The following is a 26,111-nucleotide window of genomic DNA, read 5'->3' on the forward strand; positions in this document are numbered from 1 at the left end:
TACCCTGTTGTGTGTGAGCGTGTGCGCTTGTTGGTTGCAAGATGTTGGGATCCTAAGCAACGTATAAAGTCGAAGTCATGGTTGGTCATGGTTTAATAATAGATAATAATCATACATTTTGCAAAGATGGGTCAATAGCTACTGTTTTATGGGAACAAGGTGAACATATGACACACCATTCAGGGAGAGAACGCTAAGATTAGGATCGAACTGGATCTTTTTTGTAAGGCCCGGTCACTTGCTTCCTAACAATCGAGAACAAATCACTCGTGATTTCAGAAAGTTCACTTTTCTCAATGTGTAAATGCGGGTATTTGTGTTCCCATGGCAGCGGCTGTCCTGAAATACGAGAACAACGTGATGAACATTCGACAGTTTAACTGCTCCCCCCACCCCTACTGGCTGCCGAACTTCATGGACGTCTTCACCTGGTCTCTGCCCTTCGTCGGAGAGAAAGGTAAATCTTCTCCCTCAGTCATCTACAGCACAAATGAAAAACACTAAACGATATATATATATGACCCGATTATCCATTAACGCTCTCCTGCAGTCACAGAGATGCTGGTGAATGTGTTGAGCATCTGCTCTGATGATGAGCTAATGAACGATGGAGACGAGATCTTTGATGGTAAGATATTGCCATTAAATTCCTGCACTCCGTCTTACCTCATGTTCGTCTTGACTTTTATAGCTCTGTATTCAGAAACTTCCTGAGCACAACGCAAGCTCACAGTGTTCTTAAGGAGTTCACGATGTGCTCCCAGCAAGCCTTGCATTTAAATCACTTTCCCTTTGGCAATATAGTGTGAAATCTTTTGTCCGCCCACAGCCAACGCTGCAGCTGCACGAAAAGAGGTGATTAGGAACAAGATCCGTGCCATCGGCAAGATGGCCAAGATGTTCTCGGTGCTCAGGTATGTGAAGGACTTTCAGTAATTGAGTCACTTTCAGTATGCTAATGTCCAAGAAATGTCTCTGGTCTGGGAGAGACTTATGGGAGTTTGTGTATATTTATTTGGCTGTATACAGAGAGGAAAGCGAGAATGTACTGACGCTGAAGGGGTTGACCCCAACTGGCATGCTGCCCAGTGGTGTGCTGTCCGGGGGCAAACAAACTCTGCAGAGCGGTGAGCATACAAGCCCTACACGGGGGTCTCTGGGCACTTTTCTAAACCTGTCCCTGTCTCTTCCACCTGTCTTTCCATCTGTCTCTCTGTATCCTCTGACAGACTCCAGGCTTTGGGGTGCTCCTCTGTCTATACTACGTGCACTATGAGTGACCCCAAAGCCTGGATGGCAGGGGGTCGGTTTCCCCACAGTGGGTAAACTGGGTTGAGGTGAGCGTCTGTGAGTCTGTGGCAGGTTAAGAAGGACGGCCAGGCGTCCGGGAACACGTGTGTGTGCCTGAGGGGTTGACTGGCTCTGTGCTCCATAGTCTGGTTGGCGTGCATGCATTTCACAGAGTCGTCGCTACTGGTGCACTACTGCTGCCTGTGCCTTACTGCCGTATGCATGGCTTGTTCGAGTGTAACCAGGTCCCCTCCTCTCCCCCCAGCCACCATTGAAGCCATCGAAGCCATCGAGACAGAAGAAAGTGACGGCGAAGGTAAATCCAGGACATGTATCTGGGCTTAGTGTCCAACTTACATTCATACAGTAGGACAAGCGGTGTAGAGGAATCACAGAGAAGAGCAATGCATTGAGGTCCAAGAAAGGGCAAGGGACATATCTGGGAACCATTTTAAAGTTGCAGTTTGTGACTTTTTTTTTTAAGTGTTCCAAGACCACTACTACTTTCTAGGAAAGCAGCACTTTAAGATATTGCCATAGACTAGCTCTTGGTTTTCTTGATTGCAGACTTTTTTCAGGTCCAGAAAATAACCACACCAATATCTTAAGCTGTACCGCGTTTCCTTAAAAGGCAAAGTTTCCAGGACAAAGGGTGGGGTTGGTTCAGAGGAAGGAAAACTGTTATTATTTTTCATTTACAGACAGAAGAGGAATTGCAAACTGCTTCTTTAAGCTTGCCTGCATCCATACAATTTCTGATGTTTTATGTCATTGTACATTTAGTGAGTCTTGAGTAAAATATTACTTAAGAATTACTTAAGTACAGTCTATTGTGCTTGTGCACAAGCATATATATCAGACCTCCTTTTTCGTGGTACAAGGAATTAAACACCAGATATTTGCAATGCCCTTTCTCGGCGATAACAGTAGCCAAAATAGGGACATCTACTCTAAAGAATGCATGATGTTTTGAAATGGTGTCTGACACAGACGCATGATTTACTTGAGCCGGTATGTTAAGCGCTGCATTTCTCTCATCCTCTCATGAGGCAACTGTGAGTGTAGCATGTGGTAACTGGACCTCTCAGGACCTCCCAGCCAACCAGAGTGTGTTAGCCTCTTCCACAACCTCTCGTGCTCTAAAGCAGGCACACCTCACATGGAAAGGGAACTGATGGCTATTTCCTCTCCAAAAAGGAAAAAGGCCTGATTGAATACAGATGATAGAGGGGAAATGGGTTTAATATCCTGAGTAACGATTGTTCAGTGAGTCTAGAAAGCTCCATTCTTTTTTTTCTTCTACAATTAGCCTGTACATAACATTTTATTCTTGAAGATAGATAGTCGTGGAAAAAAAGTAAGATTAAGAGTAAAAGTAAGATTAGTATAATATAATATAATTACTAATATAATAAACATGTCAAAACATTTCATCTACTAGGTTTCTGTGTATATATACTTTGGGTATTCATAAAATCCAATGTACTTTAATAAATTACAGACTGTTGAAGTAAATTAGTTGCAAAACATAACAATTTAGGACTGATAATGTAGTGTTTTTTTTCTCTAATATATAGAGTACTGTGCAAAATTCCTGAGCCACCCCTAATTTCTTTATATATTTTTTAATACAATGGTCTTTGTTTGCTAACTTTAGGCAGAAACCAGTGAGAAACAGGTGCAGTTGATAAGAGATGGTTAGGCCAGTGATTAGTATACTGGTCATGCTAAATACTGAGTGGTTTAAACAGACGAGAGAGGTAATGAGGTTGCTGCTGAGGTTGTTACATAAACAGCCAATTTATAAATTGTGTCTATAGGCACTTTTCCACCTGTTGCAGTAAAACATTTGTTGCTGCTGTTAGTCTTTCATCTGCTCTTGTCAAGGAGTCGCCACCGCAGATCACCCGATCCTTACACAACTTGGCACAGGTTTTACACCGCATGCCCTTTCTGATGCAGCCTTCCCATTTTATCTGCCTGCTTTAGTTTTGATGGCAATTGAACCCAGCCCCTCCCCTCCACTCCCCTCCATATGGCAGGCAAGTAACCTACCACTGAGCAACCAATGTCCTACCTGTTCCCATTTGTTTAAGTTAATCTGCATAATTCAACATGAAGAAAGAGAGTGGCTTAAGAATTCTGCACAGTTCTATATGCATAAACAGTATATACATAAAAAAACAGCACTGATGATTTCTCTATACTGATTAGTCAGAAGGTGTTGATTCAGTTTCTATAACAGCTGCTCTGACAAGATTTCCTGTTGCAAGCGTTACATTAATGTACTTTCTTTAAAATGTAATAACTTTATACTAACAACATTCACATGGACTTTTGTGGCAGATATGGCTATGCATAACCAATTTAAAATATCGGGTAATCATTGATATGATGAGGCACTTGTGAGAAGATGTTGGTTTAGCATTTTTGGAATGAAAAAAAATCTTAATGCAATAAAATTAAACCTGCCTTTATAATTAACAACATGGCTTTTTTCTTCCTATATCAGGACACCCTGTCATGTTTTATTCCTTATATACTGCACTATATTTTACACAATGCAAGTTTGACAGTATGGTTCCATGAAACATCCATTGTTCTGGTGTTCATTGTAATCTGTGCCTTTCCACAGCCATCCGCGGCTTTTCTCCACAGCACAAGATCAGCAGCTTTGAGGAGGCTAAAGGTCTAGACCGCATCAACGAGCGCATGCCTCCCCGTAAAGACGGCGTTAACCACGTCGGTCACTCCATGGGCAAAATGAACATGTCCGAAGCCAATGGTACTGATGACAACAGCAACATCCAGTGATGCAGTGACCGCATGCCCAAACCCTTGCCACTGTTGGCAGGATAGCGCCAACACCTGAAAAATTTTAAAGCCTCCTGATACCAACCAAACCCAAACGACATAACTATATGTATGCATCCACTACTGCTATGTCAAAATTAGGGAAGCAAACTATTCACTTTCAAATATGTCATGAATGTGGGTGGAAGGCGTTGCTCTTTTTCGCTGCCAGTTTACCGTAAGCGGGTTTCTCGCCATTTCGGAAGAGTTTTGCCGCTTTCTGGGTGTGACGAACAGGGTAGGGGTGGGGTTTTGCCTGGGAGAGGGTGGGAGGGGTGTAATGTCGGTCAAGGGCTGAAAGTGTCTTTATCAATTGCTATCTGACTCTACCCATTCACCAAGTGGGCGGGGACTAGGGTTTAAGAACTCTTTAGCCTGATCCATCGCAGCTCATTGGTGGGGGTGGCAGCCAGTACCAATGCCACACACAAACACACACACATATACACATTTATATTTTAATTGATAAGTTTTCTTCATGAGCCCATCTCGTAATGAAACGATCGCACTGTTTGACATGTTTTGCTACTAGTATTAACGAAATCTGAAATTTGAAATGATGCAAAAATGAAATGTTTCTACGAAGGGACATTTAAAGAGAAAAATATGTACATTTTATTACTTGCAATGCAATCTTACCTGAGTATTTATGTATTTATTTATTTATTTTATTTATTTTATTTATTTTGGTAAGATGCCATAACGCTGCGTGGATGTAAGGTGTAGGGAGCTTGCATATGTTGGATGTGGACTACACTAGCAGCTGTTGTGTGGGGTGCCCACTCGATGATAGGGAAGGGGACATGGGGGGAGGGGTTATACAGTTGGAGTTTGACCTTTTGGCACCACCTACCTGATTGTTTCTCACCTGCCTGTAACTCGAGAGAGAATGCACATAGTATGTTTCGCAAGTCGAATGAACCTATATATAAGTATAAATATATACATATATAAATATAATATTAATAAATGATGGACAATATCGAGGACAATTTTTAACAGCATCTGTGGTATGGAACGCATCAATGCATGCAATTAAGTTCCTTATTGATATGTGAAATTATAATTGTGATGTGTTTCAATATATTAGATTTGAATTATTTCCCTCTTCAGATTATATTTGTAAAGTTCAACTTTGTTTTTATATCTATATACAGTATATAAATATATATATATATAAATGATTTTTTTGGTAATCTTTTCTTGTCTTTAATTTATTTTCTTTTTCATTTTTTTATTTTAATATTATTTTGTTAGTTAATTTATTTTTGTATTGTTTTTGCTGTACAGGCACCAATGCTCTTTTTGAGGTGTTAAGCCTATGTGGATTTTTTTATTTATTTTATTTTCACTCTTTTTTTTCAGTTGGTGTAAAGAGTGTGTTCAATAGTGTGAATGAACATATTACTCAGTGAAAAGCAACATTCAGGCTGCCAAAGCATGATCGCATGGTTTATTCACATGTAAACAAATTGGACACGCTGAAAAATCCTGTGTCTCACTTTGAAGGAAAACTATATTCTCATTATAATTCTTGATGATATCCTTATACTTCTTATTCTTACGATTTAGCTTACAGTTCTTTTTCTCCACTGTTTTCTGATCCTTGTTTGGTCCAGACGTGGTTTATTTCAAAGAAGGAGTTTATTGGATTTTAACTTGTGACTATTTTTTTCTTGCAATTTTCTCTTGAAATAAGTTTTGGCATTTGACTTCCTAAATGATAACACACATTGTAAGCATGCCCTATGGGACAAATCACTTTTTTTACTCTTGAATAAAATATGCATGAACCACTGTGTCTGTCACCATTCTATTTCTGTGGAGTGTATTTTGCTTAGCGTGGATAAACTATTTTGCCCCGAGAGATTATGGCCCAAATGTAATTACAGTATCTAAAGAATTCTGCGTTTGTGTAGCTGTTTTCAGTGGTGGTTTGTCCATAAGGACAGGTGGGGCAGGACAACCATATTTAATATTATACTATAACTAACCGTTATATTATAACAGGTAATGCCAACTGAATAATCTAATTGGATGGTTGAGTAATTGAGAGGATAACTGTCTATTATCACCACTCATGGAAACAGCACTGGGATGTTTAACTATATGTGAAACCCACTCCATGTATCACTCCACATCCCAGGTGATCTAATAACCATAAATTACACGTTAATTGCCTGTCAGCCATAGCATATGTGAAAGTAGGTCAGCACGGTCCGCAATACCGAGGAGACCTTAGCTGCCAAAACTCACATTCAAAACCAGTCACGGAAGCATTTTCAGCAGGACGATTAATCTGATAAGTCATCCTAAATAACACAATACACCCTAATAATTGAACCTGATTTGCCTCCCTGAGCTACACTTAAAGGCTGAATCCCAAATCTCTCTCTAACTCGAATCAAGTGTCATGCATAGTGTGTGGAATGAGGAATTGTACACCCTACTCACTAGTTTTCCATTTAACACTATTTAGGATTTAACTCCGGAACCCAGAAGTTAACAAAGCTGATACTCTAAAGTCAAATAAGTGAGAACGAAAAAGAGAAACTTACAAGATTTGCAGGAGTGTTCACCACCTCCACGGTTTATTCTTTTAAGCTTTCGCTTCTCTTAATTACTGATTAATTAACCAATAACTGATTGATTAATCTTAATTAACTGTATGTTGCCAGCCCCGCATTTGCAGAGCAAAATAACTTTAAGCAAACAAACAAATCATAATCTGTTGATAATAAACAGTGTTTGTGAAGCTGTTGACAAAAAAAAAAAAAAAAAAAACATCACATGAGACAGAGTGCTGTTGTGCTGGATATCAGCATGGCTGTGATGCCTTTGCCACTTAGGCTGAGCCCTCATGTTAGTTGTGCTTTCGTGCTTATCTCCAGCACAGCAGCACTTCCTCATGTGAAGTCTTTATTGGCAACCCCACCCATTTCATCTTTATTTAAATGATTACCTACATTTTTCAACTGTACTGCTATAAGCCAATGCTTCACAGCTCACATTTCTAGATATTACACTACAATAGAGCCAGAAAGTTAAGGGTACAAAATTGAAAATTTGACTTCCCAAGTGTTTCAAAAGAAAAAGCATTAACTTTCAGACTTTCTTTCTCAGTGACACTAGCCCAGGGGGTGACAACCTAAAACACTCAAAGAGCCATTTGGACCCGTCTCCCACAGAAAAGAAAACACTCGGAGCCACAAAACCTGTTTGACATCTAAAATGAAAATTTGACCTTTATGATGCTATGTATAAAAAAACTATACTGTGTTGCATTCAATTAACTGCTACAAAGAAAATAAAATTTTATTTCTGCATGCAACAAAAAACATTTTTTACTTAAAAAAAAATGCTGGATTGAAAGTTAGTTTAAAATAAAATACTCAATGTCTATTTAAAATAAAAAGCCAAACTTAAATTATTCACCTGCAGAAACCAAAAATGCTGTCACCTTTAACCGGGTGTCGCATATCAGCGGTTGTGACAATTTTTATTTGATCATTATAATCTTAAAATTTTTAATTAAAAAATGATAATTAACTAAATTGAAATACATTCAAATTAAATATTTATGATTTATGATTTTCCAAAGCCACAGGGAGTCGCAGCAGAGGGATGAAAGAGCCCCTGCTCTAGCCAAGTGGGTACATACAGCTCTCTTCCGGGTGTATTACAGCGATCCCTGTGGTTGCATTGGCAGCAGTTAAAAAATACTGGTTGGTTGACTTTACATTCCTTGGTTCTGATTTGTAGCTGTCATGTGATAAGGGACAGCTGTCTGACAGGTGGGAACTGTCCATGACTAAATTAGGGAGAAAAAAACAGAGACAATATGATCTAAAAAGGGAAGCACTAATTTGGGGCCCATTTGGGCAGGTATAACATTGCCCCATATTTGCAGTATGAACATTTTGTATATAAGTGAGGCAGGGCATGTGTCAGGACAGTAACGAATAATACCACTTCGGGGTTTATCTCACACACTATGATAAACTGAGGCTGGAAGAACACCTGCTGTTTGAAAGACTTGAAATCAAAATGAACACTGTTATGTCTATGGTTCAATATAGTTTAGGGTTCAGTTCTTTTCATGAGTAGAAACAAGGTGATTAGTAAGTTTGACCTCAACTGTTATTTATTAATTTCTTGGAAATATCAGCAACTAAAAAGCATCATAATTAAAGCTGTGATTGAAGAAGAATTTGTACATTTGTAAGATGGAAATGTGCTATTGTGTGTTCCAGAGATGTTCAGTTTGCTCAAATAAGGGAAAGAGTTTTAAACCAGAATATATTTTTCTGTTCTTTTTTGGAAAATTGGTGATCATTTATTTCATTCACAACCTGTTGAGTCTAAACAATGTGCTATTGAGTCACTCTAAAAACACCACCACCTTGACTTAAGTTTAAAGCTATTCATCCGTATTAGTGTTGTCTTATCTATGAGCATGAGCCGCTCCTAACTGTTTTGCTATTTTTCAGAGAAACCACTCCCTCTTAGCCAGGCTGAAACACAAACACAAGGCCAGAGAGTTGCTTTTCCATGAGAACACGACATCTGCTTCCTCCTATTCTTTCGCAGGAAGGTGTGGGTCACAGTCAGGGCCATAGCAGTCTCTTGCTCAAACCAGGATTGGGCACAATTACACTCACACAAACAGTAAATCACCAGGATACAACCATACTTTGCACCATCTTATTCCTCCTATAAGCACAGGAAACAGTTTCTCAGGAGCTGCACATTGTGGTGGGCTCGTTCACGTGTGCACACTTTAAAAACTAAACTCTATTGTCTCTTTTAATGCACATCTATGACTGGTGACCTTTAATAGTCAGCATTTTATAGGAACACTGAAAGTCTGTGGATTAAGCCATGGGTCGGCTCTTATCTCCTTTCATTTTCCTCTGTGTGCCTGTGTCACTTGTTGTAGGTAAGTCTGAAACATACTTACTGACAGAAATTTATTATATTGCTTTACACTAATCTCTGGCACTAAAATGTCAAATTTACAGATCTAATCCAGATCAAATTTCTTGTATCTAATTTATGGATATTTTATTGAAAGAATTCACAAAAATATTTTTTAAAAATATTTAAATTTAAGAGTTACATAATTATTTAGTTTTTTAATTTTATTCTTAAATATTTTATTATTATTTTAATTTGCAAGGACAAGCTGGTTGGATGTGGAGTTTCTGTATGCTAATAACAAATCATATCAATAATCAAGATTTATATCCATAAATCTATAAAGCATCATGAACTTTCATTTAAGTATGTTTCAAAAAAACGTCAACTTCAGTTTTTGAATATGACACAAATGCACACATTATTAATGTATGTTATGAGTACTGATGTAATATTAATGGGAGCCTTAGATTGGCTGAGTAGCAAGTGAAATATTTGTCACTTTAAAAAAATTTTAGAAATGTAAAATCTGGAATCTAATTAAATTTAAATAAGCAAATACTGAAGGAAATATTTGGATAAATGGGTGTCCAATGGGCGTAATGATTAGCGCTGTGGCCTCACAAATCCGGGGTCAAGTGTGCGAGTTCCGGCCTAGGTCTTCATGCATGGAATTTGCATGTTCTCCTCGTGCTTGGTGGGTTTCCTCTGGGTACTCTGGAGAGTAAGATAAATTCTTCTAAATTACCTGTGGTGTGTGTGAACACACTTGTGTGCTCTGCAATGTATTGGCACCCTGAACAGGGTGTACCCCACTTTGTGCCCTAGGTCCCCTGGGATAGGCTGCAGGCCACCCATGATCCTGTACAGAATAAGCAGTAAAGAGAATGAACTAGTGAGTGAAAGAACAATGCGTTTCTTTAAACCAAACTGATGCACTGGGAATCATGGGAAAGATATTACTGCGTTTTAGAAAGTTCAAATTATTGAACCAAATCCAGCAAAGAAAAAAACTAAGGAGATTGCTAAATTTACTGAAATCGTGCATTCAATTACTGGAATTGTAGAACTGAGCATAAAGAGTGGTCTGATGAGTCCAGATTGACCCCAATTTAGAGGAATTAGTTTGTCTGGGGGTGAACTGAGTGTGGTCAGCTTTAGACTAAAGAAGCCATATGAGAATTTGGAGAATATCTTGTTAGAAATAAGATCTTGCTGAAAAACATTTTGTAATATCACATGTAACCTTCATCAAGATGTTTAACGTCACATGGGTCATGGGTAGATGCCATATTACTTATTTACAGTAATTTTTCCGAATGACCATATTACAATTAATTGAATTGTATGTTTTTATAGCTTCTACAGCGACCAGCAAAATCTCAACTGAAAGTCCTGCAACTGCGAAAGCAGGTAATACAACATGCAGTACTAGGGTACTGTTTTACATGATTTAAGATTAGTCATTATAGATCAGGTTAACATAGTGTTAAAAAATAGTCTTCACTTTCCTTATATTGTTGTTCGAAAATATTTTTGCAGTTGGTACAGGTTGGTCTGCTTCTTCATTTTTAAATAGTTGTGGGTCATGTATGTGATACATGTAAATAATTAAAGATAAGTATACTGATCAGTCATGACATTAAAAACATTAACATTAAAACCATTAACCTGAGGTTGTGTTCCCCTTGTGCCACAGGGGTTATTGGCAAATTGACAGAGTAATTGGAAATTTAAATGCTATTATAGTGGGATGCAGTGGAATAATGTAATTTCTACAGAGAGATAATAATGTTGATAACTTAAATTTAAATAATCTGTACTTACTGGGGAATCCATGTAATGAATGACTCATAAGGAAGAACTGTGTTTATTATTTTCCAAAAAATGCTTAGGCTGGTCAAGTCAAATCCAAATCAAGTCCTGCAAGTACGTCCACTGTACTGAATGTATTCCGATCTATGTGTAGGTAATGCTTCAAACACGACAGGCGATGGGCTCACCACGTTGGCCTTCGGTAGGCTGCACCTGGCATTATGGAATCAGGATTGTTCAGAGATATCTTTTAAACTCACTTTTGTAACTTTTTTTTCTTTTTTTTTTTTTTGCACAGGTGTGATGAGCTTCATTCTCATTCTTATTGTTGTTATGGTAATCTTGGTAACAGCCGTTAACTTCAGAGGACGGTGTCATGATACAAAAGAAGAGGGTGAGATGCTAAGTACATGTGTGTATGTGTGTTTGTGTGTGTGTACTGTATATTAGAAAATAATGGAGTTTTTATCTACCCTGTAGGTGTCAAAAGCTATGGCTCTGTGGTATCCGAGGGGTATGAACTAATGCTTTAAAATGCATTTTCAATATATGAAAGCAGATCAACAGTTCTAGTGTAATTATTTTCGAGTTTTGTTTTTTTTGTTTATAGCCATATAAGCAACATCGGAGAGAGGGAAAGCATCATGCTAGTCTCCATGAGAACAATAAACACAGACACTGGTAAGGATTCATGACGACCATCATGCACAGTCATACTGTATACAATACTGTATATAGTCATATAATGCATAAAATCATGCAGATAAATGTCCAGTTTTAATGTTCACATAAAGGAAAAGTGTAACTTTATCTGTGTTTATTTGCACATATTCATCTTATTCTTTACAATATATTTGTGTGTGTGTGTGTATATATATATATATATATATATATATATATATATATATATATATATATATATATATATGTGTGTATATATTGTATGTATATTTGTCTGTTGCTAAGATTGTGCGGAGATGTTTTCACCTATTCTCATATTTTTGGATAATTTATGCTGTTTATTGCTAACACATAACTGGATCCATCAATGAATTGTTCTCTTTTGTTTACAGACACGGATTCACTACGGATCTCCTCCATTTACAGTACAGCACTTGATAATGAAGATTAGTAGATCGGAATCAGACTAGGACTTATTTTGACGCTTCCTTTCATTCTTTTTTTCAGCAACAACAGATCAAAATATCATTAGAATATTTTCGTACAGTTTGTCTTACAGTTGCATTGTATAGGCAAAATTTCAAGATTGCAAAGAATAAGCTGAATATTTCCAATTACCTCTGTTCCTGTGACTGCATTTGTCTGGACTCAGAGATCAAAGTAAAAGATAATAAAGCTGCAGGTTGTCCCCACATTTTCTGTTACATTTTAAATATTTGTGATTTAGTTTTAAATATTACATCTGAATTTGTGATTGAACACAGCATGCAGTTGGAAATACAACATATGGGCAATGGTGGCTTTTCTATATGCATATGCAATCACATGACACACATGCGATCACATGACTGACATATATCAATCCGGAGGGCAGGAAGTGAAACTGAATAGATGAGATGGGAGAAAGTCCATATTGTGCTAGTTTAGATAATATTCTCAGTAATTGGTATAAATAGAAGATTACAATTTTGGATACCTATTATTGAGGCAGTAAATATAACTAAATTGTTGGTAGGCGTAAAAAGAGTGCACAAATGGTTTAGTTTTAGGATGAGTTAAAAGAAGAATAATTTTGTTTGGTACACCAGTCATTAACACGGAAGTCTTACAGAGACCCGGAGACAGACAGGCGATAGGAAACACATTAGCCTTTTCCGGTTAGACAAAGGGTTCCAGCAGGCATGAGCTGTTTGTATGTGTATTCATCTGAACGTGGACTATAGGAAATGATACCATATAAGGACCAGGAATCAGAGAAAACCGGAGCTGCAGTTACAGTACTAAGTTACAAATTAAACAGTGGCAAGACAAAGTCTGTCTAAGTGTATGTACTGTGGAGCTGTATGTATTACTGAGCCCACTAGAATGGGCTGAGAAGGATAGTCACCGAAATACAGTCATTTGTAATGACCCAGGAGCAGCACTTACAAACATTAATGCATTAATGTTGGTGTAGTGGTTAGCACAGTCGCCTTGCACCTTCAAGGTCCGGGCTCGATTCCTGTCTCTGTGTGCATGAAGTTTGCATGTTCTTCCCGTGCTTGGTGGGTTTCCTCCAGGTACTCCGGTTTCCTCCCACTGTCATGTAGGTTAGGTTAATTGGTGTTCTCAAATTGCCCATAGTGTGTGAATGAGTGTGTGTATGTCTGTGTGCCCTGCGATGGATTGGCATCCTGTCTAGGGTGTACCCTGCCTTGTCCCCCAAGTCTCCTGGGATAGGGAAGGCCCCTCTGCAACCTCTGCAACCCTGAATACAGGATTAAGCGGTAATGATGATGAGTGAGTGAGCAAGAAGCCACCAGGATTTTGTGTATTAAATCTTGTTAGCTAACTCAAGAATATTTAGGCAAGGGTAAAATGTCTCTTTCCTGTGCGTCCCCACAGGGGAAATGAAAGAGCAGACGAAGTGCCAAAAGAAGCGACCAAAATAAAAAATAGATATTAGGGTCAAATTAAATTTCCAAAAGTGAGACATTTGCATTCAATACAGGACAAAGAAGATATGATACGAAGGAGGGAATCGGAAGGAGGAAGTATTAATTAGCAGATTAGGAATTACAGACTGTAATAGCACTTTAGTTATAGGAGGTAAACTCCCAACGGGACTCTGTAAGGAATGTCATGAATGTGAGACTCTCATGCAGGAAATATATGCAGGAGGAAAAGGTCAGGGGAGGAAGCATAAGACATGTCTGAGGAAACCTGGTCTGGAAAATTGGCTTTAAGAGACCGGGAAGATAAGGGAGAATGAGACCTAGAGTTGGCGGTAATGTAATCTACTGGATTTCAACAAAGAAGAAGTAGTGGTGTTCTGTTGTTGTTGGTCTTTCGGCTGCACCCAGCAAGGGGCCGCCACAGCGAAATATCCAGTCCACACAACCACTTGGCACAGGTTTTTACGTCTATCTCTCTCAGACACACAATCATACAGATAAACTCTGCAAAATACAGCTGAACCTCAAGTTGCGTTGAAATATGAATACTTTGCATTTTAATTTAGATTGTTCGAAGCGAGACTGTATAAGGCTAAAAAATGCCCATTTTGGGGGCACATTCAAAATCATCTCTCCAAAAGTTTTTAAGGAAGAATTTTTTAAGGAAGCAAGACAGGTCACTTCAATATTGGATAATTTTTCTTTTAAGTAGCTTCTTTGGCACCCTCATTTTCTGTATTATATCTATAACATAAAATCAGCATCAATATTGAAATTCAAATTTTATTTGTCACATACACAGTCATACACAGTACGAAATGTAGTGAAATGTTTATACGACTGCCAGTGACCCTAAAAGAGAATACTGAAAACAATACTGTGTTTTGGTCGACTCCAACAAAGAAAATTAACAATAAAAAAACAACATCCAAACAATCTTAGACACACAAACCATGTGCATTCTGAGAGCTAGTAAGAGTGCCCCATATGTAGAAATTGACTTCATGACCTCGGGTAACAATTTGCGTTACCACGCAACGCAAAGGAAGTGACGTCATACGCTAAAACATCCTATTGGTCTTTACGGTGCTTCCATTTTTTCCGGTTAGCAATGGCGGTTGCTAGCTACCGCTATTTAAGACACTTCATAGTCTCGCTTAAAAGACGGTAATATTTGGAGAGAAATAAGCAAGATGTAAAATAGAGGGTTTTTTTAGATTATTTTTATTCGTAGAAGATTACGTAACAATACGTGGAGTGAAATGCGTGACAGTGTCAGCAATTTAAACGGTTGTAATGTTTCCGAAATTCGGAAACTAGCCTCTTGCTAGCTAGCTGATATTAGCCTGTAAGCTATTCGGCTTCTCCGCGCAGCATTTCTTTGCTTACATCCACCCGCGTTAGTACATATCACTTAACGTACAACTTTATTAACGTTAACTTGGTTTAGGGGGAATAACATTTCCCTAAGTTTCAGTGATATTATAATTCGAGCTAGTTTTCTTCACCCTGTCATTGCTGCTGTCATCCGGGTGTCCGTGTTACAGAGCAGCAAGCTGAGCAGCAGCGTTATCTGAAGCCGCTATAGAGATGCCTGGGTTTTCATCTGATAAAGAGGAGTCGGATAGACTGATAGAGAAAGCAAAGCTATGTCTAAGATCAGGGCAGAGGGAGAAAGCCTTGCAGATGTTATACGAAGCACAGAAAATATACCCCAGCACCCGAGCCCGAGGTGAGTAGCCTCAGGATCTCCATGCTGGCACAGAAATAGAAAGTGCAGCGTCGGGATATTATTTACGGCATGTCTCATGATCAGCGCGCTTCTCAGCTGTCCGCTAGGTCCTCAGACTTGTTTCTAATCGCCAAACATTTAAGATCTGATGTATATTTAATCCCCTATGGTTAATAAAACGAACTGGTAACTCTTTTCGATAAGTTAAGTAAACTAATGAACCGGTACCGTTACCTGATCTAATATTTTGGCTTGATGTAGCAGAGAACACACAAATGACCTCTGTACATTCATAAATAGGAATCTATTCATAATCCATTATTAGGTTTTTCAATGATAAAATATGATATGATCTTAACATTATAGAAAATTGTTATTCGTGTGATTCGTTAAATCAAGTTTTAGAAGAAATCGTAACTGTCCCTAAAAAAATTCTGCCACTCAGCAATTTTGAATGTAGTTGCTGACTGAAAAAGATTCAAGCAGGTCCTATGTTATTCTGAATCAAAATTTTCGCAGTTTGTAAGGCGCTAGCAAGCAAATCAGAAATGTTTGAAAGGCGACTCTATGCAAATTTTCAGAGCTGTGTCAACCTAACAATGGGTTGTAGTACAAAGTACCAAAAAAAATCAATCCTTACCAGCATACACTGGCAATGTTTTTTTTTTAATTCCTATTATCTGCTTGGTATTTTTTTCTTTTTTATTGCGTTATCATACATTTTATAAACTCCTAATGAGATTTTAGCTGGTAAAGACACCACATATACAGTATAATGCCAATGGCAACTGTTGTGTCTTTTGGTCCGATTTTGAAAACGCCCGCGACCAGGACTTAATACTAGCCAACCAAAATTAATGGATCATTTTTGCCTTGGTCCAAGAGAACTCTGTGAACACACCCTAAAGCTTCAAAACACTAGATACCCATTCAGTTTCAGTTCAATAATAGTATATATTTTTCACCATCATGATTTAAAATAAATAAATAAATGAAATGTAGTTTATACATACACACCGATCAGCCATAACATTAAAACCACCTAGGTTTTAGGCTCCATATGTGCCCCCAAATAGCTTTGATCCATCGAGGCATGACTCCACCAAACCTCTGAATGTGTGTGGTGGTATCTGGCACCAGGATGTTAGTGGAAAATCCTTTACATTCTCTAAGTTGCTTGGTGAACATTGCTTGGATGCTCAATCAGATTGAGATCTGCGGAATTTGAAGGCCGGATCAACACCCTTGAACTCTAAGCCTACTAAGCCCCATAAACAGTGAGCTGTGATGCAATAGGTCTTCCGATACCTTTCTATTATAACCAGCATTAAAAAATTTTAGCAGTTTGTGCTACATTGACTTTTCTGATGATCGAACGGGCTGGATAAGAGCTTGTACAGCACGAGTATAAGCACTTATATGTTGGCATTATTATTTAATTGTTCAAATGAGGAAATTATTTACCCATTGCCTTTTTAGACTTTTTGGTTTTTGAGATGTCCTGTTAAGCTTAATAGTAATAATAATGATGATAAGTAAAGAGGATAAAACATCTCATTCACTTCATGTGCAAAGTCATTGACTTCCTCTCTATCAACATTTAGTCCTCATCGATGCTATCGTGAAGAATGGCAGTGCAGCCGCCCCAGAATTCGAGCGTACGTATACACCACCACCTGGGTGGAGGAACACAGACGAGGACATCCCTGGGCGGCGGCAGCAGCAGCGTTACAGTGCAAGTGACACTGATGAGACACCCCGAGATGACAAAAAGAGCTATACTGAAGAGCAGAGACAGGGTGTCCTAAGGTTTGTTCTTTTACATCAAACATGATAAAAGATGATATCAGATTTTGGTCTATAGCATTGCCTTGTTTTTCGTTAGTGAGTCAGAGCCTGTTTTTTTAATTATTATTTTAACTGGCAGGATACAGAGATGTAAGGATTTCTATGAGATTCTGGGTGTGCCGAAGGATGCCAGTGAGGAAGATCTAAAAAAGGCGTACCGCAAGCTCGCACTACGCTTTCACCCGGACAAGAATTGTGCTCCTGGAGCCACTGATGCTTTTAAAGGTATGGCTCTGCATTACACAACTCTATTTGTTAAAGTGTAGGTTTTAACATGTGCAAGCAATTCTTTTTACTACGGATGAGAAATCACACTCCGCAATCACAATCTGTACAGTATGTGCTGCAGATAAAAAGTAGGTTAGCCTATTATTTTTTAACTCTGTACAAGGCAAGAGGGACCACCTTCTGATTTATGCATAATGCATGAAAATAGATTGTATTAAACCCTGTATGATAAAAATTATATATTTTTTGTAAATTTTATTTAGTTTTTTCCTATAGTCTTAGTTTTTTCTTTTTGTATCACTGTTTTCGACAGCCATCGGTAATGCTTATGCTGTACTGAGTAACCCAGAGAAGAGGCAGCAGTATGATCAGTATGGAGACCAGGGTGCTGCAGAGACAGCTAGTCAATCTTCAGCCCAGCCTCGCTATACTCACGCACACCACCGAACCTTCCACAGGGACTTTGAGGCCGACATCTCACCAGAAGAGCTCTTTAACATCTTCTTTGGTGGCAGGTTTCCAACAGGTTAGTCCAAAATGTATTAACTGGATTTATAATCTATACTGTATGTATGAGGATGAGCTAAAAATGATCCACAGTCCAGTTATATTAAAACTTCTGTTGGCCGCACTCTTGGCAGCGATATCCGTTTAAAAGCAAATGGATTCCCCACTTATGATTTGCACAAAAGAAGAGCAGCCTACAGTGTTTTTTTTTGTGCCAAAACAACTCATGGAAATCATAAACAGAAGCATTTGGATATCTGCAAACAAAATTTGAACTGATACTCTAAGGTTTCTTAGAGAATCATTACTGGTGACAAACATTTATTTATTATTATGAGCCCGAGATTAAAAATGAAAAGGCAACCATCATCTGGAATTTTGCTTACAGTTTTTTGCAATTCTCAAGGGCCAGTCTTGGAACATTATTAGAAAAAAAGGTTTTTTCAACAATCAACAGTGCTTATAGGACATAGGACTGCTATCCAAGTTCGTTGTGATCTTGCATTACAATGCACGTCCACACGTTGCACGTCTACAGCCAGAGTGCGGATAATTTACATATAAAGTACACCACATAAAAGGTATATAATGCCTTCTTTATGATCTGAGGTGACTGATCAAGGCTGTAAAAAAGCTTTTCGCTCAGGAAACTATGCAGTATTGAGCTACAACCAGATTAACAGGACATAAACCAAACTGGATTATACTTACATTTAAACTTGGATCTTAGTGGTGTATTTTATCTGCTGTGCAAGCATTCTGCAAAATAAAACCATCTTTTATGTAAATGCAGTTTTTGCAGCACAAGAATATTGTTCTTTTTGGTGCATGAACCTTGTTTAATATTGTAAATTAAATTCCTCTTATTTCTACAGGCAACATTCATGTGTACACAAACAGAGGAGCTTCCTATTCTCATTTCTACCAGCCACGCAGACGCCGTACATATGAAAGGCGGGAGGAGGAAGTACAGGAAAACCGGAGTCAGGTCAGTCACATTCCGTGTCATCACTAATAAATCTCCTTACCAGCTTATTCCTGTTCTTTATCACTCTGTTTTAATCTTGGTCCTTAAGCTTCCTGAGCAATCAACATTTTTGCTCTGACAGCTCTACCCCACCTACATCCAGAGTTCAAAGCCTCCTAGAGGGTCACAGGAGGGAAAATATTTGGCTTGAACTAGGCACGACACAAGGCACTGACTTACGATCTATTCCAAGTGCCATTCCAGTCCGTAGACTGTTTAGAAATATTTCCTAATGAAACAAGTGACATGCCTCTCTCTGGCTTTGAAACAGTCTGTAGGCGCCCTTGAGACACCTCACAATTCTTATGTTTGTACCAGGTGTTTGTACCAGGTGCAGATTTCTGGGTGAAGTGTATGAGGAGCTGTGACAGAGCAAATACTTTTTTTTTTTTTTTATGTGACTTGTATGACTAGTATGGCAGATTGAAAAGCAGTCCTAAGGCATGGTCAGAGTCTTCTTTATACAATCAATTACAATACCTTTTTTTTTCTTTAATATTTATGATATTTTATACTTCATTTATTTTTTTAGAATACATTCACAGTCTTCCTCCAGCTTCTGCCTGTCCTGGTGCTTATCCTCATCTCTGTAATAACCCAGCTGATGGCTACTAACCCTCCTTACAGCCTTTTCTACAAACCGTGAGTCTGATCTTTCATTAGACCTCACTAAGTGACAATGGGATTATAGCATACATGGTTAATACAGACAGTTATCGTATTGTGAATTTTGAATGTTGTACGATCCAATCAGTCATAACATTATGACCACTCGATTAATATTTAGTAAGTCCCTCTTTACACCTTACTATGAAAATCAGCATTACTGTTTTGGAGTCAGAGCAACTCTCAGTATTAGGCAGGTTGTCATTATATTATTGCTGATCAGTCTATGCTACTGTATGCATTAGGGAATGATTTGTTTTCAGTAGTGATCACACTGCTACAACATCCTCTTATTTTACAGGTCTATGGGACTGGTGGTGTCCCGGGAGACGCAGCATTTGGGCGTACAGTATTATGTGGATAAGAGCTTTGAGAAAGAATATCATGGAGCGGCTTTGGATGAGCTGGAGAAGACCATCGAGAGTGATTACATAGACCATCTACAGAGCAACTGCTGGAAGGAAAAACAACAGAGTGAGTACTCTCATTGAAATGTCAGTGTATTTGAAACCCCTTTAAACTTTATCATTTAAAAAACAGAGAAATAACTTAATATTTTAGATGAGCCATATACAAGATTTAATGCTATGGTTCAAACAACACAACACTTACAGTATAAACCAAGTTCTGCGAAGCAGGATCTGCATGTGGATCAAGCACCTTCTTACAATACATTTAATATATAATGACAATCTATTTCATTGTCAATTAGAATTGATTAGGCTTAAACTTTATTTAGTGCACCTGAATAAATATCACATCACATGTCCCTGTATTGACTGTTAAATAGTGATGAAGGTATGATGTTATTCAGTGAGATCCGTTTTTGTTATGCTTAGCATATGAGCCCAAAGGAAAGATATTATGTTACTAGTACATATGTCTTGGAGCATGGAAGGGAGCTAAATTCTTAATAAGTAAATAATAAGGGTAACAGACTGTTCTGTTACAACTTCTCTCTCTCTCTCTCTCTCTTTCTGTCATTAAGACGTAAAACAGCTTGTCATTTTCTCGAACACCACAAAGCCCTCACCTTGCAGTCAGCACTAATGTCAGACCTGCTGTTATAGAGAATTAAATGGCTTTTGGCCCATTAGTTAGTAAAATGCTGCGCTGTGGTATAAATACATTTAGTATCATTATAATTGTGGTACTGCTGTATGACTTGAATTGCATTAATAAATAGACTACTGTACTGCAATTATATCAGTTATATTGTATGGGTTTCCAAACATTATATATATATTTATGAGTTGATGATAAGGTTGTCTGACAACCTGTTAGCTCACCATGTCCTATACTAATGTTGATTTTGTGTACCTCTCAGAGTTAGACCTGGCTAACCTGGGTCAGCTTTATCGCGATGAGCGGTTGAAGCAGAAAGCCGAGACCATGAAGTTAGACCACTGCGAGAAGCTGCGCCGCTTTGCTGGCCGCCAACGGGGCAACTGAAAGTGGACTTCAATCTTTTGTCAAACAACATGGTCTTACCCAGACATAAAAGGTTTTAGTGTCAGTGATTAATCTGTGCATTGATTAATCACTTTATTTAGAGAGAGATAGTTTATTGGAAATGCGGTGCCTTTTGGTCCTGCACCAGCATGCCGAAATGCATTGGAGCTGCTGGAAGTAACCAATTCTGTCAGCTTTTCATGACAATGAAAGATGGCCTCATCGCAGGGGGCGTTTTTGTGTTTGTTTGTGCAAGAGCTGGGTTTTACTTCCTTAAATTAAGGAGTTTAGGCTCTAGGTGCACTTAGACTTAGATATGTCTATACACACTGTTATTTAATTTAATATGCCTGAGTTTACTAGTATAGTACATAATCACTAAAAACAGTGTTTAATTTATTTAACTTATTTGTTTTATTTATGTTTCTTTTTAAGTGCACTGAATTACATTTAATTGGAGATCATCAAACTAAAGACATTTAAGATGAACACTGGATTTTTTTTTTCATGCTGACTATAAAATACACAGCCACAAACCACTGGTTTTAAAGGCTCTCCAAGATTAGAGTGAGACTTCCACATGAAGGTGAAATTGCTTTGTTGGATTTACTTTCCTAAGCAATGTATTAATTTAGCTTATTACTTGGTGTCACAGGGCATTCAAATTTAATAGTTTTTTTTTTTTTGCTATGAATAGAGAAAAAAAGACATTATGCTCTGAAAAGCTTACACCAAAAGCCATTACATTAGTCAATAAAAAAAAAATCTATATTACCAATTTTTTGAGGCCATATACCCCACCCCCACCCATCTTTGTGCATGCAATCCAAATGGAGTTTTATTTTGCTTTGTGTTTTAAGGTTTTAATTTGGACCTCATGCTTTTAACTTTATTTAGCTGCACACTTACTGTTAAAGACATGTTAATATGTTGTACCTCATATTAAGTCAACACTAATTAAAAAAATTCTTAATGTGAAAACCTTTTTAACCCAGCAGAGTAGGGCCTAAAAGCTATACTAAATGCTTTAACAGTGCAAAACACAATTTATGACTTAAGGAAATGAACTGAGTGTTATTGGTAATGGAGAAGTTATATCAGTGATATCAGTATTTAGCCAAACCAGTGTGTTTGGTTGGTTGGTGCTGAATGAGATGTTCTGATTAAATAAAATAATAAACATTTTCCTTTTCTCATAATTACTATAATAAAGTACCACATGGTTCTTCTAAAACAAATTTGCAGTATCACTCTTGTGTTGTTGTTGGTCTTTCAGCTGTTTCCATCGAGTGCTCACCATAGCGAACCATGCGGTCCACACGCGGCTTGGCACAGGTTTTATGCCGGATGCCATGCCTAATGCAGCCCTTCCTAATGAAACCCTCCCATTTTATCTGGGCTTGGAACAGGCACTGCATCCATGGGCTTGGGTTGGGAACTGAAACTGGGCCTTTTGCATTGAACTTTTTACTGAGCCAGCAATGCTTAAGTATCACTCTTATCAGAATCAGAATGGAGTTTTATTCTCTAAGTACAGTATGTTTACACACATACAAAATTTGATTCCGGCTGTTTGTGGTTCTCAAAGTACAGTTGAGAAATGGCACTATACACAGTGCGTAGATAGCATTCAGTAACTACAGGTTAAATAAAGACCTTGTGCGATAAGTGTGCAAGTAGTCGAAGTGTGCATCACATATATGTAAGTAGTGCAAAATAGCAAGTAGCAGTAATGTGCAGTAGGATGCAAGGAGTTTGTAAGAAGCATGGTGGTGTTTTTTTTGTTTGTTTGTTTTGTTTTTTACAGTCGATTGCATACAGTCCAGTTCAACTGTTTATGAGCGCGATTGCCTGCAGGAAGAAACTGTTCCTGAAGGGGAGCTTCAATTTTTTTTTTCCTGTCGTTTTTACTGTTTGCTGCAGTCTTTTCCTGTCTTGTATTGTGGTAGCTCCAAACCAGACAGTGATGCATGTGCACAGGACAGGTATAGTATAGAACTGTATCAACAGCTCCTTTGGCTGACCATACTTTTTCTGTTTGTGCAGAAAGTACATCCTCTGTAGGGCCTTTTTGAGGATGAAGTTGATGTTGGATTCCCATTTTAGGCCATGGGAAATGGTGGTTCCCAAAAACTTGGAAGGTCTCCACGGGTGACACAGGGTTGTTGGTTACTGTGAGGGGGAGTAGACAATCCCCCTCCTGCTGATATGCAGACTAATCGCCATCTTGGTGTAGTGTCGTCTGCAAACTTTAGGAGTTTGAGCTGGGTCGTAGCAGCATATGCATCTACAGCAGGTTAAATTGATGTCGATGAATTCTTTGTGGAGCCACTGAGTGGAAAGCATGAGGAGGACAGAAGTTTCCATGTGTTCCAGTTTTCATCTCTCTTCAGGACGAGTATGTAATCTGGAGGCCACAGCATGAACCCTGAAGAAAAAGCCTTTCAGTGGGGGATTAGCTCAAATGGTAGAGCGCTCGCTTAGCATGCGAGAGGTAGCGGGATCGATGCCCGCATCCTCCAAAGAGGTACTTTTTCAAGAATCTTTTAAAAACGAATGCACGATACATAATTACTGGACAATGACGTAAGTAAGTATGACGTTGCCATGGATACAACGAAAATGTAAACCAGTCAGTATATCGTATCCCGCGGTATAATGTTTAATTTTCGACATTTTGTGAATATTTCTAACTAGTATGAGAGGAATATTTAATTCTAGAGGACTCACACATTGGTGAAGTATATTTCCCTTATCTGTAAAAATAGACAAATATAGTCAAATACATTTCAGAATATTTATCTAATTTTAAATTATATCAGGAGCTTTGAGATCGAAGGTTCAACATTTGTTTAGAAATGAAAAGACAGCAAATAAGCCTTAGTGATTTTAAAAAAAACTTACTTAAATACATTAGAATAGAATATTTAAGTATTTGTGGACAAAGCTTCAGAGACGGGGGATTAGCTCAAATGGTAGAGCGCTCGCTTAGCATGCGAGAGGTAGCGGGATCGATGCCCGCATCCTCCAAAAGTGTTTTTTATTTACATGTATAATCATTAAACTTGAACATCATAATGCATTTCGTATCTGTGCGTTTGTTTACATGAATATAGTATGTATATATGGTTGTATAATGTTTACACGTATATATATATATATATATATATATATATACATATATTTAATATCTTTAATCACATGGAATGCAACATAATACAAGACTACTGTATACAGGTTTCCACCACTCCAGTCACACCAGACACAGGACAAATAATCTACAATTAGTTTCTTAATGCTGAATGTACTTAATAAATTGTTCAATCAGTGCAGCAGGGGGCGCTGTGTATCCGACATGTGAATCCTTTTTTTTCTGGAAGCTTGAAACAATCCAAAAAAAAAAAGAATATAAAACACATTAAATACACGTGAACAACAACAACAACAAAACATTTATAACAACAAATCGAACACAAAGGATAAAGAACTATAAACGTGGGACTCCAAAGTAAAGTTAAAAGCCAAGAGGATCGATATGATGTATAAACAGTGGAAAAGATGTAGCAAGAAACATTACTTCAATTAAAAACAATGTCATAATGTAGACGTCTATTCTTATTTTTATTTAATTGAATTAGTTTAGGACAATTAAAAAGAGGTCATTTCTGTTATGAAAAGGGGAAATACATTTGTTCCTTTTTAATTATTTGTTTATGTATAAAGTGTTTTGCATAAAAAAAATAAAGTATCACAAATTCAAGAGGTATATTTTCCAAATTCTCATTAAAAAAAAATGCTTTAATACTAAAGACGTGAGATACAGTGAGTTGGTCCAAGAGGTGGTCTTTTAGGAGAATTAAGAATCTTTTTGTTTTCTCACACTCAAAGAACAAATGATTCAAAGTTTCATCTAATGCATCACAGAAAAAAACATCTATTATCTACCTCCAAATATCTAAATAGTTAGACATGGTTAAAGTGTAAATCTTGTGGAGAATCTTAAAATAAAATCTTTTATTTTGTTAGAGATGCAGTATTTATTAGGCATCTTGAATATTAGATCTCCAATAAAATTTCCCTCTCAAAGTAGTTCTTCTTTGAGTTTGAAAAATTCTTTAGCAGTTACTAGAAGTCCCTAGAGAGTCAGAAACTGCTCGTACGCAACATACAATTTGGACAAATTAATTGGTAATTTAGAAGAGGAATAATTACATTTTAAAACAAAGGAGAGGCCACCTATCATGTTAAACATATTATTTGGAATAAAGAACCATAAGGTCATGTGTGTAAGACATTTTTTAATTCAGGTAACTCTAAAAGTATGTATGGTGTCAGCAAAGTCAAATAAATCATTGAGTTTTACAGCTGGAAAGCACATCCTTTTTAAGTTTATGTGGTTTGTTTAACAAAATTAACAAAATCAAAGACATTTTACTGATGTCTTTAATAAATTTATAAATAATTCATTAATAAAAAAAGAGAGAGACAGGTAAACAAAATGAGAAAGTTTCATCCGCTTTGGATGAAAGGACTCTACCAACCAAGCTTTTTTTATTAAAATTAGGATTTTTCCGGCTCTTTTTGCAATAAATCTGTGCAATCGGTTCAGTTCACCTAAGCAACTTGTTTTCATGTTGTTATTGTTTTTTTATTTTTTATCTTTATTACTTTTTTCTACATGGTTACTTGTTTCAAAATTGACGTTGTTTTGATGAGACCCTACTGTAAATCGTTTGCTCTGTCTTTTCTGTACAAAAAAGTCACAGTTTCAAAAGGGTCAGATTACTGGGCTGCATCAAGAAAACAGCTAAAACAACTAAGGAGATTTGAAATGACTGAAACTGACTTAAGAATCCTTCAACACATTTTTAGAATCTGGAAAGATGGTGCTGAACCATCGAACTTGTGGAAGATAAATAAAAATCATGCATGAGGATTACTTAAACACTTGGTGAAGTGGCATGGTTAAAAAATCAACAGTAAAAAACAGAGCTTTGTTGAATAGTAAAAGTAAAAGCATTTCTCTATTCATATGTAATGTGATAGGAACTCAGAGGAATGGGGTGGCTTCAGTTGGTCAGGTAAAATGAAAGAGGGGAAAAAAGGAAAATATACTGAATTTTTCTCTTTCTCTCTCTCTCTCTCTCTTTTTTTTTTTTTT

At 37.6% G+C, this 26,111-nt stretch overlaps 3 protein-coding genes and 2 non-coding genes across 7 annotated transcripts in view; all 5 read left to right on the forward strand.

The window, feature by feature from the left end:
- Positions 1-5,940, forward strand: part of ppp3ca (protein phosphatase 3, catalytic subunit, alpha isozyme) — a 61,109-nt gene extending 55,169 nt beyond the window's left edge. The window contains exons 9-14 of one of the 2 annotated variants that reach the window (XM_053479183.1): positions 332-457; positions 551-628; positions 830-914; positions 1,030-1,127; positions 1,556-1,606; positions 3,926-5,940. In XM_053479183.1, the coding sequence (XP_053335158.1) occupies positions 332-457; positions 551-628; positions 830-914; positions 1,030-1,127; positions 1,556-1,606; positions 3,926-4,104 (617 nt within the window). In that variant the 3' untranslated portion in view covers positions 4,105-5,940. The remainder of the gene's footprint in view (positions 1-331; positions 458-550; positions 629-829; positions 915-1,029; positions 1,128-1,555; positions 1,607-3,925) is intronic. The other variant, XM_053479184.1, reaches the window with a different exon arrangement.
- Positions 5,941-8,749: 2,809 nt separating this feature from the next.
- ecscr (endothelial cell surface expressed chemotaxis and apoptosis regulator) lies at positions 8,750-12,237 on the forward strand. Of its 2 annotated transcripts, XM_053478764.1 has the most exons (7): positions 8,759-9,082; positions 10,420-10,473; positions 11,030-11,077; positions 11,174-11,269; positions 11,356-11,389; positions 11,486-11,556; positions 11,949-12,237. In XM_053478764.1, the coding sequence occupies exons 1-7, from the start codon at positions 9,025-9,027 to the stop codon at positions 12,005-12,007; spliced, it is 420 nt and encodes a 139-aa protein (XP_053334739.1). In that variant the 5' UTR covers positions 8,759-9,024; the 3' UTR covers positions 12,008-12,237. The 2 variants fall into 2 exon arrangements, with proteins under 2 accessions (XP_053334740.1, XP_053334739.1); XM_053478765.1 differs by lacking the exon at positions 11,030-11,077 and having other exon boundaries at positions 8,750-9,082.
- A 2,134-nt stretch (positions 12,238-14,371) lies between these two features.
- On the forward strand, positions 14,372-22,188 carry dnajc18 (DnaJ (Hsp40) homolog, subfamily C, member 18). Its single transcript, XM_053479064.1, has 8 exons — positions 14,372-15,222; positions 16,827-17,031; positions 17,150-17,295; positions 17,612-17,824; positions 18,681-18,793; positions 19,365-19,474; positions 19,800-19,972; positions 20,826-22,188. Exons 1-8 carry the CDS (start codon positions 15,081-15,083, stop codon positions 20,948-20,950), a joined length of 1,227 nt encoding a protein of 408 aa, XP_053335039.1. The 5' UTR covers positions 14,372-15,080; the 3' UTR covers positions 20,951-22,188.
- A 1,211-nt stretch (positions 22,189-23,399) lies between these two features.
- trnaa-agc (transfer RNA alanine (anticodon AGC)) lies at positions 23,400-23,472 on the forward strand. The gene has a single exon. It is a non-coding gene; the product is annotated as a tRNA-Ala (tRNA).
- A 435-nt stretch (positions 23,473-23,907) lies between these two features.
- trnaa-agc (transfer RNA alanine (anticodon AGC)) lies at positions 23,908-23,980 on the forward strand. Its single transcript has one exon. It is a non-coding gene; the product is annotated as a tRNA-Ala (tRNA).
- Positions 23,981-26,111: the final 2,131 nt, after the last annotated feature.

This window comes from Clarias gariepinus, chromosome 19 (assembly GCF_024256425.1).
Source record: "Clarias gariepinus isolate MV-2021 ecotype Netherlands chromosome 19, CGAR_prim_01v2, whole genome shotgun sequence".
NCBI classification, from domain to species: Eukaryota; Metazoa; Chordata; class Actinopteri; order Siluriformes; family Clariidae; genus Clarias; species Clarias gariepinus.

Bases quoted from the DNA above. Each gene is read 5' to 3' on its own strand.
- ecscr (XM_053478764.1), top strand. From the start codon at position 9,025: ATGGGTCGGCTCTTATCTCCTTTCATTTTCCTCTGTGTGCCTGTGTCA. The intron at 10,474-11,029 runs GTAATACAACAT...ATCTATGTGTAG, and splicing joins TCCTGCAACTGCGAAAGCAG to GTAATGCTTCAAACACGACA. The intron at 11,390-11,485 runs GTATGAACTAAT...TTTTGTTTATAG, and splicing joins GGCTCTGTGGTATCCGAGGG to CCATATAAGCAACATCGGAG.
- dnajc18 (XM_053479064.1), top strand. From the start codon at position 15,081: ATGCCTGGGTTTTCATCTGATAAAGAGGAGTCGGATAGACTGATAGAG. The intron at 15,223-16,826 runs GTGAGTAGCCTC...ATCAACATTTAG, and splicing joins CCCCAGCACCCGAGCCCGAG to TCCTCATCGATGCTATCGTG. The intron at 17,032-17,149 runs GTTTGTTCTTTT...TTTAACTGGCAG, and splicing joins CAGAGACAGGGTGTCCTAAG to GATACAGAGATGTAAGGATT.